Source organism: Numida meleagris, chromosome 7 (genome assembly GCF_002078875.1).
Source record: "Numida meleagris isolate 19003 breed g44 Domestic line chromosome 7, NumMel1.0, whole genome shotgun sequence".
NCBI classification, from domain to species: Eukaryota; Metazoa; Chordata; class Aves; order Galliformes; family Numididae; genus Numida; species Numida meleagris.
Window position 1 is genome coordinate 29,847,918 of NC_034415.1, and position 24,938 is coordinate 29,872,855.

A 24,938-nucleotide genomic window follows, 5' to 3' on the forward strand; every position below is an offset into this window, starting at 1 on the left:
GGGAGCGCGGCCCGGTCCCGGCGCTGACTCGCGTTCCGCCCCGCTGGACAGGTAGAGCCGTGCGGCCCGGCGAGTTCTGGGACCTGGTCGCCATCACCGCCGCCGACGCGGAGCAGGAGCGGGCGTTCCGGCGGCAGCTGGCCGCCAAGCTGCGGGGCGGGGAGTTGCCGCTGGGCGTGCGATATCATGTCTTCGTGGATCCCCCGGGACCCAAAATCGGTGCGTGCCCCTCTCGGCTTGTCGCCCGGCAGCTGTGGGAGCAGCTGGTTCTGTGCAGGGCACGGAGGGCAGCGTGGCCCGGTCAGACAGCGCTGGGCGTAGGGCTGCGGGGCGTCGGGCCCTGCGGTTGTTGTGGCTGCCCTCACCTGGTGCCTTATCTGTTCCTTTGATGTATTTATACTCACATAGTGTACCCGTGTAATTATTCTCATTTTGAGTCAAGCAGAAGTCGACTTTGTATGCAACCACTATGACGGCTCTGTTGCAATGGAAAGGCTTCAAAATCCTGCTAAAAAAGGTGTCCTTTGCAGTACAAATGTAGGTTCTAATACTATTACTTAGCACATTATTGTGGTTCCTTGCACAGCGTCGTGGGTTCGGTGCTTCTCGGACTTCATGTAAGTTAATTTTGGCAGTGAACATTTCCGTTGTGATAACTGGGACACCATCGCGGTGGTTGGAGTGAGAGCGTGTTACTGATCCAATAGGGCCTTCTTCTAAATTCATAATGTAGAATATCACTGACTCATGGTGGTTTTGTGAATGTGTACTGCTTGCTTTGACTTGATAGTTTATGTTGATTATATTTCAATATATTAAACAGCGTGCAACAAAAACCTAGAAGAATGTTGTCTGTCATACCATCCTAAATTATAGCTGTTTACTTGGATGTAGAAGGTGACCAATCTCAGTAGTCTACTTGCAGTATAAAGTAATAGGCATAGATTAATTTTCAGAAATCCTGCTGTTTTAGAAGCACATAGAAGTATCCCAGTTTTTTCCTATTGGAAGTTTGATTGAAGTCAGTAAATTTGTGCGATGTTTCGTACAGGAGCTGACACTTAGGGCTGAGTTGGGCCTGTTGGAACACATTGGATGGTGAGGCTGTTCTGAGGAGGACTGGACCTGCCCGGTTGAGGTGTCCTTCGCTTTGGCTGACTGTGCATCCTCTTTGCGTGATTCTGTCAGCTGTAGTCTGCTAGGAGGATTGTTCTGTCAGAACTGTTTGAGGAAATTTTGGATGGACATCTGTGCATCTGCAGACAGTTTGTTTAAAAAAAAAAAAATCTCTGCCTTTTTTACAAATAAATGACAGCTCATTTTCTACAGCAGAACAACATTTAATAAACACTAACAGGTCTTAGTGTGCTTCATGTGTCAGTGGACGTATTAATGGTGCTCTTTATAACAAAATATTTTTTTCTTTAGGAAATGGTGGATCAACACTTCATGTTCTTCAATGCCTAGAAAATCTCTATGGTGACAAGTGGACTTCTTTTATTGTGCTACTCATTCATTCTGGTAAGTTCTGTTTTACTTAAAAATGTTGCTTTTAAAAACAAACAAAAAACTATAATGATAGATAAGGAACTAGAATCTGAAATACAGTTCTCTTAGAAAAGTAATCTCAAGTGTAGCTGAAAGTGATCATTTGAATTTCGACTGGAACTTCTGGAGATGTTATTGTCACTTAAGCATTTCAGCATTTAAGTTCTTTGATCGGTCAGAAAATCAGAATTAACTTCTGCCTTGAAATGCCCACTTAAGCAGTCTCTTCCTCCCTGTAGACTGCATAGGGGACCTAGGGGGTCTCATAAATACAGAACAAATGTTTGCTGCCTTACCCAATTAGTCAAAACTCTTCCAAAAGGTGTTAGCCAGAAAACTGTATCTGCTTTGCAGAGAAGAAAGAAACCAGGTCATAGAATCCTAGAATGTCTTGTGTCGGAAGGGACCTTACAGATCATCCAGTTCCACCTCCCTCCTCCTGTGGGCAGGGTTGCCTACCACTAAATAAGAGGTCACCTTACCAAACTGCTGCTTGTTTGACTCATCTCTCACTTAAAATTGCTTTGGGATTTTTTTTTCTTTCTCCTTTAGTTTTCAAGCAAACAGCAGGAGTCATTTATTTTCTGTATTTATAGACAAATGGTTTGTATTCCAGCCCTGAATCAAACTAAAGATAATGAAATCAACCACAGGTTTAATAAAAGCTATTTAAGGCATGTTGAATTTTGGACATTCGTCAGATATGTCTCAAGAACTATTTGAAGACGTATGATAACTTATTAAAAATCAGACTTTTTTTGAGGTATACGTAGCATAAGACCACGCCACGTTGCCGTACAGTCTCTAAGAAAGCATGAGTACTCTGTATAATTCAAGATGTCTTTTTTTTCAAGGTGGTTACAGCCAGCGTTTACCAAATGCAAGTGCACTGGGCAAGATTTTCACAGCTTTGCCTTTCGGTGATCCTGTTTACCAGATGCTGGAGCTGAAGCTTGCCATGTACATTGATTTCCCTAGTCACATGAAACCAGGAATTCTTATTACTTGTTCAGATGACATAGAGCTTTACAGCACTGGACTTACAGAAACGATCACGTTTGATAAGCCTGGATTTACTGCTTTAGCTCACCCTTCAGATTTGACAGTTGGGACCACCCATGGAGTGTTTGTTTTAGATCCATCCAGTTTCTCAGGAAAAGGAGGACTTGAATACGCATCTTGCCATCGTTTCCTGCACAAACCAGATGTCGAGACCATGCGCCAGTGTGGTGCAGTATGTGAAAGAAGGAATTCTTCTCAGCTAGATTCCTCTGCAGACCATGGTGAATCAGAAGTGGACTCGGAGTGTGTGTATACAGACAGTATATTTTACATTGATCATAGCACTGCAAAACAATTACTGACATTCTATAAGCAGATTGATACTCTTTGTTGCGAAATAGATGCATATGGTGACTTTCTGCAGGCCCTGGGATGTGGAACCGCTCAAGATTACACAAAAAATGCAAGTAAAGTCACAAAAGAGGAATTACAGTTAGTAGAAGTACGACAGAAGCTCTGTTCTCTTCTGAAAGGAACTTCACTTAATGTCATAGTCTTAAACAACTCTAAGTTCTATCACATTGGAACTACTCAAGAGTATTTGTTTCATTTTACATCTGATAGCAAACTGAAATTTGAGCTTAACTTACTGCCTGAGGCTTTTAGCATCTCTTCTGACAGTGCTGAGACCTTGAGTGGATCAGCAAGTATCATTCAAAGCGTACTTGAGCCTGGGTGTTTTGTAGGACCTGGATCCATTATTGAATACTCTAGAATTGGACCTCAAGTCTTAGTAGGAAAGAACTGCATTATTAGTGGATCCTACGTAAATTTGAAAGTAGACGTACCTTCAAACTGTTTTCTGAGTTCGTTAAGTGTAAAAATTGATGATCAAGTAAAGTACGTAAGTATGGTGTTTAGCGTAGAAGATGACTTGAAAAAGAATGTGAGATTGCTGTCAGATACAAATTCACTACGGTTTTTTGGAGTCGGCCTGCTAGAATGCTTGGACCTCTGGGGTGTGCAGGTTTCAAACCAGCTCTTCTCTGGTGATAGCTCGCAGTTTGGGTTGTGGACCGCTAGGATTTTTCCTGTTTGTTCTAGTTTAAGTGAATCAGTTAGAATGTCACTGAATATGTTAAATTCTGTGCGGCGCGTGTCAGCTTTTAAATTGAATGGCTTTAAGCTCCTGTCTGTTGAAGAAATGCTTTCCTACAAAGATGTAGAAGACATGCTGAAATTTAGAAATCAAATTCGTGATGAAATCTGTCTACAAAGACAAAAAGATAAATCTGATTTGTAGAAGGAATGGTGCTTGGACAAATGTCCTGTCTTTAATTTGTCTGCAATTTGTGGATGATTTATTACTTGCCAGTTTGTAGGAATTGTAGGGAAAATGTACACGGATCTTTTCAGTGTTCCTTCAAGCAATTCAAGCAAAAGCATAAAGAGGGAGTGGACTCCTGGTCACAGTCTTAGACTGCCATGTCTGGCACCTGGGTCAGCAGGCCAGTCCTCCATCAAGCATGCAAGAAAATGAAAAGGTATTAGTGTATTTCCCTCTGAGTTCCTGTTGTGGAGCGATGCTGTCCTGCTCAGATGTGCTGGATCGACTGCAGGCCAGACAGGTAAGAGGTGGCTGCAGCTACTCACACTCCTGCACAAGGTGTACCCTCTGAGACGTGCTTGCTGTTATTTTTATAATGGAGCAAGCGTAGACTTGATTTACGAGGTAAGAAACATTAAACTGCTTTAAGTTTTTATGCTACTCCATGTTTCTCTTCTTCAATTAATATTCTTGTCTAGAATTCTAGAAATCAGATTTTGGTCAATATTAGCCATCAGCAGTCTGAATGAATTTATTCCACAGATATCGAAATATCTGGATTCGCGTTATTTTTCATTTTTAAAATAAAATCAGGTTCCATGCAGTATATATGAAATACCTTAAAACCAGTGTTTTGACACAGAGCCCCATTAACAATTTTCCCATATGTTTTTATATGTGTGTCCATGCTCACATACATGTTCTATGATTTCTTTCTTGGATTCCTCACTTATTCATAAGCACTTTTATGTATAAGCGTCCACTTGTTTCCAGTGAGCCACAGGAGCTGCCTGTTTTCTCATTAAATTTCTGGTGTACCCATAACCTTTTCTTACTATCAATAAAATAGTGGAAATTTGCAGAAAGTAGTGGAAACGTTCTAACAAATAGAGAAGGTGGACCATGCCATGAGAATGGCAATGCACAATAATAGTATTGGCAATCCAGCCATACATCTGCCAATTGCCAGTCCAATTTAAAGATTAAATATTAAAATACGCATCCATTGCACTTTGATGAATTTTGTTGATAGGCTTTGCTAGACGGATCATATTTTTCCGCAGGCGTCTTTTGTGGGTTTTAAATGCTGCAACATGGCTTTACCTTGTCAAGCTGCAGCAAGCTGCTAGTTTTCTTGGTTTTGTTGCATCATCTTTAGTATAAAATCTGAAAACCTGGAAAGAATTCCCTATCTGATTGAAATCCCTGGGAGTTTTTCCTGTTGATCTAAGCAGGGGCCAGGATTTCCCTCAGCGAGCGTGCTGATTGAATAAAGGTTTCTAGAGTCCAGCAGAGATAAGAATCTCTGAACCAGAGAAGAAGAGCTGCAGAGCTCTCAGTAAGTACCCTGACAGTAAGAGTTAAAGTTCTGCATTCACCAACCAGACCTTTGCTGGTTTTCTGCAGCTTGTGCAGCTTGTTGATTTTGTTGGGCATTGGGTGAGCAGAAGTTCAGTAGGCAGAGAAATCATGGGAGCTGCAGAATGCAGAAGGATGTTCAGTCTATAATGGATGTAATGTCAATTTGGAATTAACTGGTATTTGTGTTCAGAGAGAGGAGATAATCGACAAGCCGGTATTTCTGTCAATCCTTGATGACACATTTGAAAAATTATCTGGTGCATTTCTTTAGGCACTAGATAATTGCTTGCTTTATGTATTACAGCTGCTTAACGAGCATGCGTGTTTTTAGCTGTAACAAATTCTGGTCCTTAAAGCAAGGGCTATCTTATAATGTGATGACATCTTATTAAAGGACTTCAAACTGGGCAGTTCCTGACAATAATAATCAAAGTCTGACGTACAGAATATTTTACTTACATTGCATTTTACAAAGTTTAGCTTCTTTCTCGCAATTCAACTGCAAAAGCAGGTGACGAGTTTTTTCTCATTCAACCAGCTAGAACTGTCCCACAGCAATTGAGAGACTTTTCCAAGGCCACCCAGTAACATTTAGCAGTAAGGCAATTGCAATTCTGGGGTTGCTGGTTTCTAATATGAGATTCTGAGAAGAAGACTACTGTGGCATCTTGCTTGTGATTTTCCTCTGGTCTAAGCAATAAAGGGTGCAATGCTGAAAGTGACATGTAGGACTTCCTAGGAACAGGAGGCATCCACTGAAACTTGGAGCTTGATTTTGATAAGGGCTCACTGAGTTACCTAGGATGGATGCAGAATTTGTGTGGGCCTTTAGATCCTGCCTGTCCCCATCCTTCCTGAAGTACAACTCTGACGGGTACAGTCTCAAAGAAGATGAGTGTTGAATGGTTTTATTCATGTCAGCTTTCTTTATTTAATTAGTTTTGCTCCGTAGTGTAATAATAGTGCTCATAACGGACATGATCTTAATGATTTCACTGGCTGCTTTAAGAGCATGTAATAGTGGACAGAGATTTAGCCATACTGTATGTATTACATTATGGAATTTGGGAGAAGAGAATTAGTTCGATAACCTTTTAGGCAGGAAATTGAAATCTGAGCAATTGGGCACTTAGAAAAGAACACAAGGAAAGGCAGCTGAAATTAGTTTAAGAAAAGAAAAAAAAAAAAAGAGGAGCTGAGAGATACCTATGCCAGAAGGATTTGGGGAACCAAGGTAAGAAAGTTCCATCATTTGGATCTTTTGTGAGTTTTGAGTGCTGCAACATGGTTTTACCCTGTCGAGCTACAGCAAGCAGCTAGTTTTCTTGGTTTTGTTGTATCATCTTTAGTATAGAATCTGAAAACCTGGAATGAATTCCCTACTTCATTGAAATCTCTGGGAATTTTGCCTGTTGATTTAAGCAGAGGCCAGGATTTCCCTTGGTGAGCAATGAGCATACTGATTGAATAAATGTTTCTAGAGTCCAGCAGAGATAATCTTTGAACCAGAGAAGAAGAGCTGCAAGCCGATGTTCTTGGCTTGGATAAGGAGTTTGTGCTGCTCAGCATTTCCAGCTTCATGTTCCTAAATCTGTGATGCAACAGATTCCTTTTTTCCTCTGCGCATGTGGAAGATTAATCCCTGTGCAAATGCCACTGTAGTACTGTGATAACAAAAATAGCAGTGCTATGCTTCTGTACACTTCCTCTAATCCACTGCCATGCAGGAGATGTTGGAAACACCTGCTTTGTTATGTGGGCTATAGACTTCCTACTGCTTTATTCTTATAATGATATATTTTAATGCCCTGTTCACGTGACATACCTGAGTGTTACCAAAAATTGTATAGCTTAATATTCTGTAAACATTACATCTGAATACTCACTGAGAAAACATTGCTCTTGACATTTCAGTGCTGCTTGGACAGATGTTAATTAGAAATGGTCTAACCCAGGAGTAGGTGTAGCTCTCCCTCTTGTGTTTGTTTGTAAACAGGCTCTGCCATTATTAATTTTTTCCCCTGGATTCAGGTATTCTGCAATTGCTTCACACAGCCAGTGATGTGTTTCACAGCTCCACACCGCAGTTGTTCCTGGCAGTGCAGTGTGGGTGAAATAGCAGCTGCGCTGGCTCAGGTGCCCTGTTGTCTCCCCAGGTGTGGGTACGGGCAGGCGGTGAGGCGGCCTGTGAGGGCCGTGGGGCTGGAATGGTGGCTCTGTGGCTGGGAAGGGCAAAATGCAGCACTGTGAACACCTGCATGTTGAATATGAGGAAAAAGCCAACCCTGGAGCACCAAGGAGGTGAGGGAACTGTGCTGCAGCAGGAGCTGCAGGACCTGACGGAGCAGGCCTCGTGCGGGGCTCACACAGCCCTGGGCCAGCCTCCAAGCACTTCTAGAGCTGCTCTGAGAGCACAGGTGATGAAGAACGGGTAGATCTGTCTTTTTTAACAGCCAAAGGGAAAAACCCTATGGACTGGATCACAAAATGCTCAGAAAGCTCCATGTGCTTGTCACCAAGTTCCTCAGCCCAGGCGGTGGAGGGAGGAGCATGGCTGAGTGTCCTGCAGGCCGCATTACTGCAGCGCTCGTGGGCCGGGAGGCAGCCAAAAGTCTGCTCCTGGGCTGCACAGCCACGGCTGCCCTCAGGAGCATGAAGAAAAGCAGCACTAAAGTAACAGAAGCAGAGGCAGAGCGGGTACCCATTAGGGTGCTGTTTTTACAGCTCTCCTTGTTGCTTGGCAACTGGATGTGGAGGATCAGTTCAGAGGCTGGTGCGTTTTGCAAATATTTGGTCGCATATCACAGAGCATCTTGTCAGCAGTTCAAAGTCTTCCAAAATACGTCCTTGGTTTTATGTGTAAATCAGTGCAAATAAATGGATGAGCTTACGATGTGCCAGGAGCTATCACAGGAGTGCAAGTTTGTTTGCGATGGGATGCAGCATGCTGAAGATTCGATGTGTCCATATTATATTTACATATCTTCTTGCCTGAAATCCTCAACTGAGAAGACTAAACAGAACAGCTGTCAAGGTCAGTCAGCAGACTTTAAATATATATGTGTGTGTGTGTACGTATAAACATACGCATATAAAGTAAATTTTAAAAAGCAAGAAAAGAAAAGATACAGAAAACAGCACAAATCCCAAAATGGGATGGGAAAATTAGTTCGAAGCCTTCCTGTTTGATAGAAAACACAGGGAAATTGATATGAAAGGGGCCAACAGCAGATGAGCAGATCTGTGCTAACTAGATTACCAAGGGAGATTCAGATTATGTGAGTGAAAATCAGCTCTATTTTGCTGTTGACCTATCTTCTTGCAGGGCTCTTACGCAGAGACTCTTAGAGAAATCATCCGTGCACACAATCTCGATTTATTATTAAACAATTTCTTTGCTTGTATGTGTAAGCACAAAGCCTGGTAACCCACTGTGATCTCTTCAGCCTTCAACTTACCTGGGTCATGGGATTCTTTTATACATTACTGTGATGCTGGGTCCTAGCTAAAATGCTAACAAGTAGGTCAGTATGTATGTATCCATGCAGATTCTGGCCCTCTGCTGTCTTGTGGATGGTCTGCTTGGAATGTGAGCAAAGCAGCTCAAATATCCTCTGTTTTGGGAGAAACTCCATCTGGAGCAGGACCAGAGCACAACAAAGAGTTTCCCTCATTCACAGTGAGTCTGCATGGCTGACCCACCTGCTTTTGCCACCTCAGTACAGAAAGGACATTGAGGCGCTGGAGCAGGTCCAAAGAAGAGCAACAAGGCTTGTGAAGGGCTTGGAGAATATGCCCTGCAAGGAGCAACTAAAGGAACTGGGGCTGTTTAGTCTGGGGAAGAGGAGGCTGAGGGGAGACCTCATTGCTCTCTTCAAATATCTGAAAGGTGATTGCAGTGAGAGCGGGTTTGGCCCATTCTCACTGGTGACAGGATGAGGGGAAATGGCCTCAAGTTGTGCCAGGCGAGGCTTAGGTTGGATATCAGGAAAAACTTCTTTACAGACAGGGTTGTTAAGCACTGGAATAGGCTCCCCAGGGAGGTGCATGAGTCACCATCCCTGAATGTGTTTAAAAACTGTTTGGATGTGGTGCTCAGGGACATGATCTAGTGGTGGATTGTTGGAGTAGTATGGTTAGGATGCAGTTGGACTTGATGATCTTGAAGGTCTTCTCCAACCTGAGCAGTTCTATGATACTTTCCCCAGGTCACACCCTTCATTAGCAGCCTGGTGGACATGTTGGCCTGTGGAGCTGCTGCTCTGTGGTTGTGAAGGGGCAGCAGCTTTCATGGTGGTGCTTTGTATAAGGGCAGAAAAATGCAAAGTAAACATAAAGAACTCCTGACAGCAAACTCACCTTCCAGTTTAATTTGGTGAGATATCCTCAACGTAGCAACATGTGCAAGTATTACCAAAGGGCAAAAAGTCTGTACTCTCTGGCATGATACAATGTATACTTTATAATTAAAATACTCAGTTCTCCAAAGCCATCCTGTAACAAGTGTTAATGTTATGAACTGAAATCTTCTCTGGCCTCTTCAAAACAAGGACCCTCAGCGCTCCTTGGGGATCCTGAAAGGCTGTTTGGGGTTCAGCTTCATAAATGCCTTTTTCTGTACAAAACTGGCAACAAGCTGCCAAATCGCTTCCTTTCCACCAGTTTTAGGTATTCAACAGATGAGAGCAAACATTTCTATTGAAACAGACAGTAGATTTTTAAAGAAGATGATTAGGTACCTGTATTATTTTTTCACACTTGACAGCACATGCTGTTTTGCTCCATGTCATTGTTGCATGACATTCCATTTGGCACAGGGTTTATTTTTAGCCAGAGACTATCAGAGTATTTTTCAGTAGGACCGTCACTGCTCTTGTACAAGGAATCATATTACTGCAAGAACTTTGCTGAAACAAAGAAGATACTTTGAACAGATGGGAAATTATAAATCTAGACCAACCCAAACTTGCACTGGTAATTAATATTGTTGTTGTTGTTTTTAAACTATGGTATACCATGCCTTCATCTGCAAGAAGCAAATGATATTTTAGGAAATAACTCATCGCAAATTTACCCTTGAGTTCAAGGGTAAGGTATTGTATTGTTCTTAGCTTACAATAATAACAGCTTAGTCCATATCTATCTGTAAAAGACAAAACAATAGTAAATTAAATTTATTGTACTGTCATGTGAGGTCATATTAGCTTACATTATTGCGTTAACTCATACTTCATTAGAAAAACCTTAAAACTTGTAATGCTTCTGTTCTGTGTATATGCTAAGATTTAAGAAATAAGAACTAACAAATGAAAACCTGTGGTTGAAATTTTCTCTTGTTCAGATTAAGAGTACTCCTGACAAGGATTCATATATATTAGCCATCTACAAAATCAGTATATATGTGTCTATGTTGGCTGCAGCAAGAATGGATTAATGGCTGTAACGTTTTAATTAAGCTTTCATGCTTCAGTAGAAAAACGTAGAAAATAGTGTATGACTGTGTGTTTAAAAATTCAGTGCTTTGGTTAGTGGTACGCTACCGTTTGAGTCCCTGTTTTTCATATGTTTGGAAGTGTTTCACGAATCAGTCTGTTTTGTTGCTGATAGATGAATGGAAGAAGAAAGTTAGTGAATCGTATGCTATAATCATAGAGCGATTAGAAGATGACCTGCAAATCAAAGACAAGGAGCTGGCAGAACTGAAGCATGTTTTTAGGTAAAATACTCCTGAAATATGCTTATGAATGCCTTTTAGAAGAGAATTTGCTATGAAACAGTATTTTCAGTTTCAGATGTTTTCTTATTTAAAGAGTTTCACACGTATGGAACGTCTGTTCTTTAATGTCTATCTTTGGGAATACGTGGGTTAGAGTCCCACAGCATAGCACTAAAATTAGTGGCTATTAATTACTAATGCCAATATTTTAGAACAAACATCTATATTCTTTTGCAAACTAATTAGCTTTAATGGTATGTCTAAGTTTATGACGTACTTTAGTTTTGCTGTGTGCTTCTTTAGACAGGATTTTTTTTTAAGTAATATATTTCAAACCAACACAAAAACGGATCATCTTCTGAAAGCGTATTTCAAATTTCTAACTGCAGTCACTTTCTCAGGACAGCACGTTCATAATCCAAAAAGCTCACTGAATGTGAATAAGTGAATTTAAGAAAATGAGCAGGTAAATAATGTCAGACATCAACACCACTTGAAAAAAAAAGACTGATTCCAATCAGAATAAATCACAAATTCCAAAAAGCCAACCTGAAATGACAATACATTCGATGCTAAACTGTCAAAGACAACGTATAATTCTTAAGGAAGTTACAGCTACATGTGTAAGATTTAAAAAGGCAAAGACTAGGAGTGTGTGTGCTCCTGTAGTGTTTTCATGTACATGTATCGACGTAGTGGTTTGACTGTGTTTCTTTGACATGTTTTCAGGAGCACAGGCATACTTTCTGAAAGCCTTCTGGGTGTTCTTTTGACTTACCTTAATTGCCACTAGTTCTGTGCTTATGTCCTATTCATCACGGTAGCATGAATACTTCTTTGGTATTTTTTAATTCTTAATTTTACATCAGTGAAGAAACTGTCTCTTTTTTAATGATAAAAAGAGTATTGTTGGTAAGAAGTGTCTTTCTGCTCTTTCTTCCCCTCTTAGCAGAATTCAGAAGGAATGTACTGTCTTAGCAGGATTGTACTGGGTAGCAGGGACATTCAGAGAGCAATAGAAGTTAGGCTGTGATTTAATTTACTGAAAGATAAATCTGGACTCACTTGATGTCAGTAAAGCATTTCTAGGTTTACAGGGTGCAAACTGAATCTAAATTTAGCCCTGTGTCTGCAAAATATTCAATTGAGATTTCTCTTTTAAATGTTTTCCAAATGAAATAAACTCTACTAAAGGATGAAAGCAGTAATCCTCTGTAAAATCTTTCTTCAGCTCTGATGAAGCCTTCTGCAAAGTCAATTTGAATTACCGCACAGATAATGGGCTCTCTCTTCTTCATTTATGCTGCATATGTGAGGGTAAGTATTTTAAGCATCTTATTTACACGACTAGTATTTGTCTCTAATGACTGTCAGGAGGATTATATTTTCAATTTCTTAGTTTTGTCCTCACTGGCACTTGGATAATTATCTGTAAGTATTACCCTGAGCACTGTTTGCTGAGGAGACTGAAGCAAGTTACACTGAACCGCATTATGACTGATGCATCGGTCCGAGAGAAGTTATGGATGATAATTTGGCATGTTTTATTACAAATGTTCAATTAATTCAACTTACTTGCTATATGCACTGGTTAATTACTCTTTACTCGTTGTGTAGTACTTATATACAATTATGTATTCTGTACATGCTATAGATGTCAGGATATGGAGCTAGTTTTAATATTTTTGCCATCCATAAAACATGCATTTTTCTATACAATGAAAACACCTCTATTTTATATCACAACGGTTAAAAGAGTAACTCAAACGCTCTAGTCAGAAAATACTGGTTGATAGGATTTTTGCAGACTGCAAATTGTAGCATGCAAGAAAAGACTGCAGGATGTCTTCTGGGATGTTCATAAAAACATACTAATGGTGCAGTTTTGCTCTCTGATCCACACTGCTGCTTTGTTATCCACATGGCGAGTCATTAGTTCGTGCATACATTTTGCACCTGTTACACTTGCTGAGAGAGGCAAAGAGAATTTTGCTGTAAGGTTTCAGCTCCACAAAGTATGCAACAACAATATGCATAAACTGATCAATCTTAGATCAAGGAGGACCCGATCTTGCATTGCTGAAAAGAAAGAGGATCTTTACTCTTGATTTCAGAGTGTGCAAGGTCATATTAAAGACAACATCAGTATTCGGTAACATTAGAGCAATTGATGGAATTGATGAAAGGAAGTTTAAGAAAATATGCAGTGTTAATTAGGTACAGTACGTGAACACTTCAAGGATGAAGAGAAGTTATTAGACTCAGCTTTGTCCTCAAATGTTGCCATGATTATTCAGGAGGTGTATTTTTGAGATCGTCACTACATCGGAAAGATAGAAGTAAAGTTACTTGGCCATGCCGATGGTCATTAGCATCCCTCAAAACTGTTGTCCCTGTAATAATGTTGTAGGCAGAGGGAGAGCAATGCTTCATTTCTGAAAGGACAAAAGAGTTGTGTGTCTGAGAAACCAGAGCTTCAGGAAGTGTCTGTTAATTTATGAAGTCTTTGCAGCATAGTCTGGATGTTAAAAGAGGATTCTGCTTCTTTAGAAGCTCAACTCTCCTTAACCAATCCTTGTTGAATTATGAGCAGTAAGCCAGTACATGGCCAGGTCTGCTGCTGTCAGTGGGTAAGGAAATGGTGCCTCATCTGATTCTGAGGGTGCAGTATTTTGTGAATGTATTTCTCTGTGCTTTCAAACTCACACTGATATATATTGCTTCCTCTGCATGGATTTTGTGTGTGTGTGTGTGTGTGTAAATGACTCCAATTTTCATTTTAAAGGTAACAAATCACATATAAGAACTCTTATGCTAAAAGGACTGCGCCCATCCAGATTGACAAGAAATGGATTTACTGCTCTGCACCTGGCAGCTTATAAGGTAAACTATTTTGCATGGAAGTGATGACAAGGAATCAGAAGGGATTAACTTTAGTTGTCTGCACTCTTCAGCTGAACTCTCTAGTTGCTACTTCTAGTGAAAGTATCAATTTTACATTTACAGTGTGCAAGAAGATTACCTACAAAGAGCACGTGCACGGGAAATCAACATGTGCTTTGGCATTGTCATCCACGAGGATATGATGTTGCTTTAGAAATATTGATTAAATTATGCAATGCATCTTAGGATGGAGGAGCATTCTTTGTATTGCTGTTGCTGTTATTTTTGCAAGGAAGATACTGAATTCCCAATATAGCAATGTCTTAGCTATTGCCAAGAGCATTAGGAGTGGAAAGAAGAAATGCAAGCAGGAGCATTTGGAATTTTGCCTTAATGTGGGAGGAAAGACACTCTCCTATTTATTTTCAATATTTGCTACTGGACAAGCTAAGCCCATTTCCTGCTCCAAGTGCTGGGTGTCATGAATCCCATCACTGGACGTCTGAACTTACCCTAGGGATGTGCAGAGAGCTGGTTGTGAAGTAGGCTGAAGTTTCCATCATGAACCTGGGTACCTCAGAGTTAAGATGCTGTGGGTGATATGGTTGCCTTATGCTCTGTAGCTCCTTACCTTGGCTCTGCTTGCCCATAGGCTACCTTTCTCTCCTAGTTACTATGATATCAGCACTTCTGTTTCTTGCATTATTTCTTGTTACTATCTTATTTTAATTTTACAACCGCTGATAACAACTAGCCATGCAATCTATAAAGTGATGACATAAATATAATCTTTTACTTCATGGGACGAAGTGGAGGTTGACATAAAAGAAACTTCCTCCCATGCACAGTGTGGCGTAGTTGGCCATCTTCCTTAGAAGTACTTCTTTGCCTTTCTTTGAAGTCAGTTTCAGTGAACAGTTTCTAATTAATAAATTAGTTGAAAACATTGCCCTTTTTTTTAAAAAAAATACATGTACAACAGATTTCTAGGATATTTCCATCACTTGGAAATAGTTTTCATTGGCTATCAAATCTTGTTTTTTTTCTGGTTTCACAGAAAAACTATTTCAGCAATTTACTTAATCACCCAAGTCACATGATACAATATCCAATAACTTTTACAGGATGCACAAAGCTAAACAAACCAGTGTGAATTTGGGGATCTAAAATGAAATGCAATATAACGTATCTCCCCATGCCTCCTGGTGTCATGTTTTCATTATGCAGCAGTGTAATAGGTGGGACGGGGCAGCTTTGTTTGTTACTGTGGAAATCAGATGCTTCATATGCACGCCCTGTAGGACAACGCGGAACTTATAACAGCGCTGCTGCACGGCGGAGCCGATGTTCAGCAGGTTGGATACGGCGCTCTGACGGCCCTTCACATTGCCACAATAGCTGGGCATCACCAGGTGTGTTTCTCCTTTTCTGTACAGGAAATGACATGTGAGTGCAACATCTCAGGCTACCCTGTAGCAAAAGCAGTCCTGGGGAGATCGTTCTGTTTCAGGAGCTCACTACCTGCATCTTTCCTTAAGCGTTTCATCGGTGGCCTGTTTCATCTGAAAGGACCAGCTAAGGAAGATAGAAAAACTTACTGTGGTCTCCCATCTGTCCTCATGTCTTACATGATATTCAGTGTTTCACTAGATTTTTTCCTTAGAAAGGCAGAAGAAGAATTATTTGTACATTCATCAGCAAGTTATACATAAAACATCCAGAAATCTCTTTAGCAACTTCTTACATTAGTTTGATGGGGTTTGATCTAAATTTTTTACACACGCACAGTTAAGAGTTATAATAATTTCATGCAAAGACACTTTGTAGAACTGATCATATCTTTATTTGCTAAATTGGAGGGAATTAGGAGAATATTTGCCACTGATAATGTTTTTATTTTAAATGATTAATTAATAAACGAGCTTTGAGTATCACGGTACGTATTTTAGCACAGAACTGTTCTGGTGTGACCTCACCTCAAGCATGTGCTGAAGAATAATTCCATAGGACAAAGCACGCAGCGATGGTCACTCCTGCTCTGCCTGCAGTACAACGGCTCAGTCCTTGCAAGACTTAGGCCCCTCCTATGATGTGCTGGGCATGCTTCTATCCTGTTGAAGCCCCAGGTTTTAATAAGACAGAATTGGGCTTGCAGTGCTGTTTCCAAGGGAGGCTTACAGCTGAAATCATAGTTAAAACTAATTGGCAAGGAGCAAACTGGAATATGTCAGAGAATGGACATTGCGCTGAAAATGTATTGGCAGTCACATGGAGAAAAAAAATGTATCTCAATTCAAAATGTGTGAAGAAATGATCCCTGAACACTAATGTTGCTTAGTAACAGGCTTTAGTTCTCTGAGTTCTTGAGAATGGCGTGGATTTAAATGACTGGCTGCGTTGTTGCATGTGTGAAAAGAATCAATAGTCTCAACTCAGAAAGCAGTTGACAGAAATGTGCATCATTGTAGCTGGGATTAATTGGTGTCATCAGGGGAGATCTCAGTGGGAGGTGCAGGTGTGAGGAGCGTAGCATCAAGCTGGCTATTTCCCCTTCTTTGTGATTTGTGCAGGTTGCCAGGGAAGTGTTTCCCAGTTGCTCGCTGTGCTGCGGGTGACTCACAGCCCAACACCTTTCGCCATCATCAGAAAATTTCGAGAAGTTTCATGAGAATGACATGTAGAACTACCCACATAATCCAGTTACCCACCACTTGGCGTGCTTGGGCTCCCTTGTACTTCAAAGAAACAAAAAAAGATTAGCAGCTTTGTAGGCTTCGGTAAATAATCCAAAGCAGCTTAATTCAGACTTGCATTTTGCAAGTTATTCAGAAAGCCAGCCTTTGGTAATTACTAGCTGTTTGTGACAGCATTGGCCTCCTGAAAGTCCAAAACCAAGCGGTAATTTGAAGGAAAACACTTAGGGTTATTTATTGAAGCCACAGGCTTATTAACATCTAAAACACAAAGAAATTTTTACACAATGAGTAAATTATGCTGAGGATTTACCTACATGCATTTACATTTAAAAGGATTTTGTATTTTGTTTTATTTACTTCTAAAAACTCTGGTGCATTTGCTGCTCCTTGTTCAGGACGATTAAAAGAAAATTAGAGGACAGACTCAATTCTATGCCTCTTTCTTTGTAAATCAGGCTTTTTACTAGCAAACATCTCTTCAGCCTAATTTATAAAGCATCAGTGACATTCAGTGTTCAGTTAAATTAATTTAAGTTAATCACTTTTACATTTTTACATGTTGAACTTAGTTCTTCACCTGTGTAGGTTGCTTAGGGCTTTTTGTTTCTTTTAAACTGGTGATACAATGCTTTGAAATCTTGTTTCACTGGCTGACCCCGTATATATAGTGCTTCTAGTTGGTATTCTCTCTGTTTTCTTTTAGGCTGTTGATATTCTTTTGCAGCACGGAGCTTATGTGAATGTTCAGGATGCAGTTTTTTTCACCCCATTGCACATTGCTGCATATTATGGCCACGAACAGGTAACACGGTGGGGAAATTTAAGAAGGATAAAAGGTGGAGAAGACCAGGCAACTTGTAGGTCTACTGTAATGCAGATTTGCATTACAATTCAGAGGGGCCTACTGTGAAAAGCTTTCATATACTGAAGTCAACCTCTGGCTGCCCTAGGGTCTGAATTTTAACAGGAATTATCTCCACTCAATCCTCTACGCTAGGCCCTAGTAAAAATTGGTACCTTTCCTTCTAACCCTCTTGAAACAAGTCATTTTCTAACCAGATCTGATAACTTATAAACAGGATTGGACTAAGACACTTATTTCATTTGTTGCTTATTTAGCCCACGTTTCAGAGACTGCCTGAGGAATGTCAGTATACTGTCTTTAGTCTCTGCGAGGAGGTGAACATCACAAGCCTGTTATGATTAAATGCCATTTCTGTCATTTTCATTGGAATTCTCAAATTGTGGCCACTTCTATGTTCACAGAAAAAAATACAGCTTAGAGAGCATGATTTTCCTTGAGATACTGTGCATGTATGACAAGTCAAGTGTACTTGTTTCATTCACACGGGTTGCAAATTCATTGAAACGTAATCTCAAACCCTGACCAAAGATGACACTGAATCTTCTAATTCTTTTTTTTTTTAACTGAAAAATTATGCTTATATGGTTAATGTAGCAGTCCATTCAGTTGCCCTGAACAGTCCTTTTGTGTAAAATATAATAATGGGTCTGTTTCGGCTTATGTAAATAATTCTCTACACCTCTCTTTAGCTAAAAGAAAGTATTCTGGGCAATTTTCATGTTTCAAAGGATGAACTCTAGATAGGATGTATTTTTCAGTTCAGTGACATGTTACTTTGAGTGCACTGGGAGTTGGAGGAAAAGCTTTTGAAAGAACAGAGTTCAGATGCAAAGATGATCGAAAAGACTGTGCTCCTGTGATCAGGTGACAGCAAGGCTGTGAACCAAAGAAGTGCTCCTGAGAGCCTTCTTTTCATAGATATGCACCTCATCATCCAGGCACATTAAGAAACCGCTTGTATGTTGGTCTGAGAGATTAGTTTCCTTATTTGCCATAAACCACTCAGAACAAATCGTCGCAGCCCTGTGAAATGATGTGAAGAGCACATCTGGTGCTTTTGGGGTCAGCAGCACTGTTCAGAAAGGAAGCATCTGAAAATCTGTGACCTGTGTGTGGACTTCAAGGGCATTTACTTCATTATGCTGATTGGTCATTTAAACAAGTGCACACCTTGTGTCTAGCTGTTCACCACACATCCCATCTTAGATAAGAAATATTTTGTGAGCATTTTAATGTTTTTGTAGACGTATAACTTAAGTTTTCTACTGAATCTTCTCTCCCCATCTCAACTTTAAAGAGATGCACTCATATGGTATTACCCAGTGCAGCGTTCTATCAGATTTTGTCAAAAGATTTATTTTCTTGTGTTATTTTAATCAATGCTGATGAACTACTTAGGTAACTCATCTCTTGCTGAAGTTTGGAGCTGATGTGAATGCAAGTGGGGAAGTTGGAGACAGGCCTCTCCATTTAGCTTCTGCCAAGGGTTTTCTCAATATTACGAAGCTCTTGATGGAAGAGGGAAGCAAAGCTGATGGTAAGAGGAAAACATTTTAATAAATCAACCTTATCATTGTATTCCAATAGACAGAATCAGGTCTTCAATATTGAGTTTCGCTTCCTAATGCTATATGTGTGTTTGTTCTTCTGTTGTCTTTAAACAACTGAAACAAACAAAAAAAACAGTTGAGTTTTTCTCCACTTCTTACATGTGCTTGGTTTGAGCTGCCATCTCATGTGCATTCTGTTTCCACGAATAACTTAAAGGTAAAAAAACAACAGCAGAAAAAATTAAGATTTACATAAAAGATAACATTATTGAGGCAGTACTTCAGAGAAGACTTGGCTGTGTAATATATATCTCCAATCAAAATAACTTAGATACATAGTAAACGTTCAGTGAATGAGATGCAGTTGAAGGATTTTAAGTCAAAACTATAGAGCAATTGATTTAAAGTAATTCAGATAAGACACTGCAAATGGTTCACAAACAACATAGGAACAGAAATTGAATCTTTTCAGCACACCTTTCAATGTGCTACACAAGCTTCATATGTTTCGTGGTGGAATTCTTATTTATAATAAGAGAAAGTGTGTGAGAGATCCATAGTGGTTTGAACTGAGCAAAAGTCTCTTATTCATTTGTGTGTTCTATGAAAGTTAGGTATCAATTAAAACAAAACCTGTCATCCTATGTTGTACTTATATCCTCCAAGATGTCAAGAAAATGTCTTACAGGCGCCTGACACCATTTCTAACTGCAAAACAAAGGAGAAGATGCACAGTTCCTTCCTCTGTTTCTCTTACACCTTGTTGTTCTATAGAAGCTCATGGCCCTGACACCCCTCATGTCCTTCAGGCCATGCTCTTAGTACACATTGTGAAGCACTGACATTTATTATTATCAAACTTTGACATTTATTTCCTTCTTATTTATTGCACTTCAGAACGAATCTGTCTGGCACCACATCACAATAAAGAATAAAGGCTAACATGTCACATGAATCTATAAAGTGAAAAATAATCTTAGAATAGCAAAATAAAACAATATCCTTTTTTCACTCCCTTGTACATAAGACTGCTAGAAACGCTGGTGAAGGCAGTTAATGAAATTTGCAGACCACAAGCTTGGTAGGTGGTTTTGTTTGGTTGGTTGATTTTTTTTTTCAGTCTGAAACATAATTCATCTTTGGAATTCTCTGTCAGTAGGCATCAGTGAAGTTATAAGTTCAGTTCAGTTTGAAGAACTGACCATTTCTGTGAGCATCCAGCATTACTTCAGAGAAGTTTTAAAACAGGGTTTTATTCTAATATTCACTGTTCCTTTAGTCACAGAAAATCATGACAAGAAGGAACCTCAGAATGCATTTGACGTGCCCTCTGTCCCAGGAGTCAGCCATAGGAAATACTTGTACCTAACAGTTGTTAAAAGCCTGCATATTGCAAGTCTGGACACTTCTAATGGGTATTTTACTCCTCAGTAGTCTATTAATTTCAAAGACTTTGTGAACGGAGAACAAAATGTTGGACAAAGTGGACTGGATTTGTCAGCTCTTTCAATTATGACATCAAGCAGTTATGCTGTTCTCTACCTAAATATAGGAAAAAAAAATACTAACAATCACAGAAAGTACATTCAACAAAATGAGATAAGCACAACTCCTGCCTAACAGTAATATTCTAATTTTGCCCATTCTAATATATAATTCCATGTTGTTTAAAAGAACATTTCCATCCTCTGAAATACCCAGTGAGGAATGTGAAGCATACCTATAGTCGTCCTCAGAGGGGAAATTAAATATTGAACAAAATGGAAACACTGGAAATCCAGAAACTTGAATAAATTCTCCCCTTCCTCATTTACCTTTTATGTTTCATGTATTTATATTTTAATAGTGTCCATGAAAAATATATCCTGTTGTGTCTCCTTCATTTTGTTTAAATGTATTTTTGTCACTGCATAGCTGATTTTATTCCTTAGTTGAGCTGTTGATATTCTAAGAAGATAACATAGTGCTTAAAAACAATTACATTTTTACACGTATCCTGAGTTTGCTTAGCATTGTACCATTCTGACAGCTCTCTAAAGGCAACAGCAAGTCTTGTTCCATTCCTGACAGGCTACATGAAAACATTCCATACTGGAATGAAGCAGTTCTGTGCCCTAAGCCCAGAAAATGGTCTTGATGATGCACTACAGATGACCCTAAGTAGTGTTGTTTTGACATGTAACAGCTCACAGAAATTTCAATTTTAAAGAAAAAAAATCCATAAATATTTTAAGAGGTTTCATAATATATCTGCAATGTACATAAAGCTTTATTAAATATTCAAAAGAAGTTATGCTAAATATAAAATACTTTCTTTGCTCTCTTTCTGGGTGCAATGACAGTGAATGCTCAGGACAACGAAGACCATGTTCCTCTGCACTTCTGCTGTCGATTTGGGCACCATGAAATTGTCAAGTTCTTACTCCAGAGCAGCTTTGAAGTTCAGCCCCACGTGGTTAACATCTATGGAGACACACCGTTACACCTGTGAGTCATGTGGGAAGCTCCATTTTACGTAGTTTGGGCCCAGCTGAAAAGTTGGCATTGTTAACCATTCTTCATCTTCAGTGCTTGTTACAGCGGGAAGTTTGACGTGGTCAAGGAAATAATTCAACTCTCAGGAACAGAAAGTCTCACCAAAGAGAACATCTTCAGTGAAACGGCTTTCCACAGGTGGGGTGCTTAAAAGACCATTATTGACAGAATGACACTTGAAGGTGCAACACCTGGAAAAAAAGCAGATATCTCACCAACAACCAGATGAGAGTGAGGAATATAGCAAAGAGCTCAACGTGGATGTGAAGTTTACACCTTGATATATGGGAGAGGATATGTGACTGAGGAGAGAGAGCAAGGGAGAGAAAGAAATGTAGGAAGGGCATCAGGTTCCTCAGCACCTGTTTGGGTAACGGCTTCTCCTACTGCCTTTGGAAGCTGGCATTGGAGTTCTGCCCAGAAACCTCCTGGATTCCAGGCATTCTGGCCCAGAAATGAGGTGGCAGAACAGAGTTTGGTCAAAACGCCGTGAGACTGCACAGTGCTGTTTAAGAGACATGTTGGAAAACAGTGTATTAATTTTGTATAACGGTGCAAAATTTATGCAAGAATAATTAGAATGCTTATGAGGCAACAGAAGTGAACATATTTGCTTTTGTGGGTTAAAATCATGCATTTACACATTTCTAAAGATCCTTCACTCCATTCTGATCTCTCTGTAATTCTTTTGAAGTCTTTGGCTACCCAAAGTATTTATCTTCTCATGTGCTGCAACATTCACTTTTCCTTTCATTTTTGCAGTGCTTGTACCTATGGAAAGAACATAGAACTTGTCAAATTCCTTCTCGACCAGAATGTTGTAAGCATCAATCACCAGGGAAGAGATGGACATACAGGTAACATCATCACACTTACTGTGTATGAATCATACACCAGCACCACAAAAATTGGAAGCTATATACAGTGAGGATTTCTAAGGTAATCAACACAGTAAGTCAAGGATCAGTGTCCAGTTTCCTCTCACAGAGATCTCTTTTTTTTTTTTTTCTTTTTAAATACACATGCAAATGGGCATAGAAATACTAAGAGTTCAGTGAGGATGTGTCAAGCTCATTAGCCTGCATATGTATGGTAAAACCTAATGCAAAGTGATTCTCCTGCAGCTGGGCTTCCAAGCAGGCTAAAGAGTTGGGTCTCGGTGTTACTCTGCTCCTGCACGTGGGATACTGTGTCTGAAGGGCTGCACTCCTCATGTCTGGACAACAGAGGAGGGAAAAAAGAGTGGCTTCTTTGTTTCTACTTGCTTTTCCTCGCATACAAAGTTGCTGAATGTGTTTTGCAGGTGGGAGTGTAAATGCTGACACGTTGCATAGCAGGCAATAGACCGGTTCTTGCAGTGCTAATATTTTATTTTCAGCTGTTGCCTCGGGCGTTTGTTTGATAATATATTCCTTTATCAGGTAAATCGGTCCATACTTTATAGGTGTTGGCACAAGTTCCAAGATAGATTCTGACAGTTGTGCTTCCCACACATCTCTGATGTTCTAGGGCTACACTGTGCTTGCTACCATGGCCATATTCGTCTGGTGCAGTTTTTACTGGATAATGGAGCTGATATGAATCTGGTCGCTTGTGATCCCAGCAGGTCCAGTGGAGAAAAGGATGAGCAGACCTGTTTGATGTGGGCTTATGAGAAAGGTATTTCTGTTTTCTAGTTTCTGCTACAAAATCTATATAGGAACAGTACAGGCAGGAGATAAGAGTGCAAAATTACCCCTCAGGCCCTATAGGCTGAGTGCTCACTGACTGTTTTCAGTTCCTGGCATGAAGGGTTATAACAACAAGCCCTTGTGTTCATCTTCTCATAGATCCTATTGTACATCAGTTTAATTCAACACAAACTCCAGGACAGCAGTACTTATGTGCTGCTAAAGCAGAAATTGTAGAGCCTGTTCAGAAAAGGCCTCTGGGATGTGTTTGAGGAGTTTTAATTTTATTGCTGAAGGAGGCATTAAAAGGAACAATACATCAGGGCCAGCAATCTTCATTTCTTGCAAGTAGGGATCAGAGCAGGGAGTTTCCCCTTCATCTTATACTGTGCCATACGTCAGCTGCACAGTGTGCTGGGTTCTGGTAGCAGGACCACCTGCAGGAGGGGACCCTGTGAGAATGAGCCCAGGACCTGCCTGTGTCAGAGCAGAGCCAGCTCCTGCTGCTCCAGAAGGGACCCACTGCTCAGAGCTGAGCTGCACAACAGCAGCGGGAAAAAATGCAAGTTAAATTTGAGTCCTCCAAGGCACTGCAATACTGTCATGAGATGGACTCTAATTAGTAAAACAGACTTCATGGCCCTTTTAAAAACACCACATTGGCAAAATATTCTGCTCAAAATACACTGAGGGAAAATGCAGCTTTGAAATGTTTAGAAAAGACTTTTGAGCATTACCAAGCAGAACTTTGCACATCAGGCATCTGAGAGGTGGAGCACGTTGTGCTCACACAGCACTGGTTCTCTCCAAAGATAAGTACAGCAACTGTCTGCAGCAATGTAGTGTGCACATTTCATGCAGAGTAGGACATAAAGCTGAAATATTTTCAGGCACTGGTTTCCCTCACGTGGCTTATTGAGAACTGTGATCAACATCCATTTAAGGATTTCTGAAACAGGTGTTTTTCTATTGCCACGTATCACATGTTACTGTTAGGTGGACTCACGAAAATAACATTCTTACTTTTACTGGCTGAATTTTTCCTGTATTTCTGTAATTAAGAATGATGTTATGTTTTAGATGAGTACTGCTTTATCTTTGTTTACATGCTTTAGATACACATAGTTCTGTTTTTATATATAAAATCCCTTGATTTTGTATTTTATCTTTTTTTAATGACAATTGAGCTTACCTGTAAGTCCTTATACCTCCTTTCCCAGGTCATGATGCCATTGTGACCCTTCTGAAGCACTACAAAAGGCCTCAGGATGAATCACCCTGTAATGAATACTCGCAGCCTGGAGGAGGTATGGTCTGAGAGGTCGCTTTAATCGCCGACTGAGTGCTCTGATCCAAAGAGCACTGAGTCCCTGGGAGTGTTCCACTGAAGTCAGGGAGCTTTGGATCAGTTCTGTCTGGCACGAAGAAAATCAGTGTCATGAAAATCACCATTTCCCAAGTTATACATTGTCTATTTCTGTCCAAATTATCCCCTTACCTTAAAATAAAATGATCACCTCCCTAGAAAGAAAAGCTAAAAGCTGCAAGATGGTCATTCCCCAGCACTCGTTACTCACACCTTTCTCATCCCTAATACTTTGTTTAGCCATTCTTTTTTTCTGTCTACATCAGATGGTCTTTTTATTACCAATACTCAGTGATTTCCATACTCGGTCCCCTCCATGTTTTTATATTTTTGAGTATCTCAATCTCCCTTGGGGAGAATTTGTTAACCTGTTTGCCACAAAGTTACTAATTTCTATTGGCTTCTAAATGACTAGAAT

General features: G+C 40.1%; 2 protein-coding genes across 2 annotated transcripts in view; both read left to right on the plus strand.

Annotated features, from left to right (window-relative positions):
* Positions 1-4,318, plus strand: part of FPGT (fucose-1-phosphate guanylyltransferase) — a 6,650-nt gene extending 2,332 nt beyond the window's left edge. The window contains exons 2-4 of the mRNA XM_021405041.1: positions 6-219; positions 1,429-1,521; positions 2,403-4,318. Coding sequence (XP_021260716.1) covers positions 6-219; positions 1,429-1,521; positions 2,403-3,853 — 1,758 coding nt within the window. The 3' untranslated portion in view covers positions 3,854-4,318. The remainder of the gene's footprint in view (positions 1-5; positions 220-1,428; positions 1,522-2,402) is intronic.
* The window catches only part of LOC110402683 (serine/threonine-protein kinase TNNI3K), a 59,711-nt gene continuing 38,906 nt past the window's right edge, over positions 4,134-24,938 (plus strand). Inside the window, exons 1-12 of the mRNA XM_021405042.1 lie at positions 4,134-4,178; positions 10,723-10,955; positions 12,187-12,272; positions 13,741-13,838; positions 15,140-15,250; positions 17,238-17,336; positions 18,798-18,936; positions 21,292-21,436; positions 21,518-21,622; positions 22,247-22,341; positions 22,994-23,143; positions 24,375-24,461. Of these exons, the coding sequence (XP_021260717.1) occupies positions 4,134-4,178; positions 10,723-10,955; positions 12,187-12,272; positions 13,741-13,838; positions 15,140-15,250; positions 17,238-17,336; positions 18,798-18,936; positions 21,292-21,436; positions 21,518-21,622; positions 22,247-22,341; positions 22,994-23,143; positions 24,375-24,461 (1,393 nt within the window). The remainder of the gene's footprint in view (positions 4,179-10,722; positions 10,956-12,186; positions 12,273-13,740; positions 13,839-15,139; positions 15,251-17,237; positions 17,337-18,797; positions 18,937-21,291; positions 21,437-21,517; positions 21,623-22,246; positions 22,342-22,993; positions 23,144-24,374; positions 24,462-24,938) is intronic.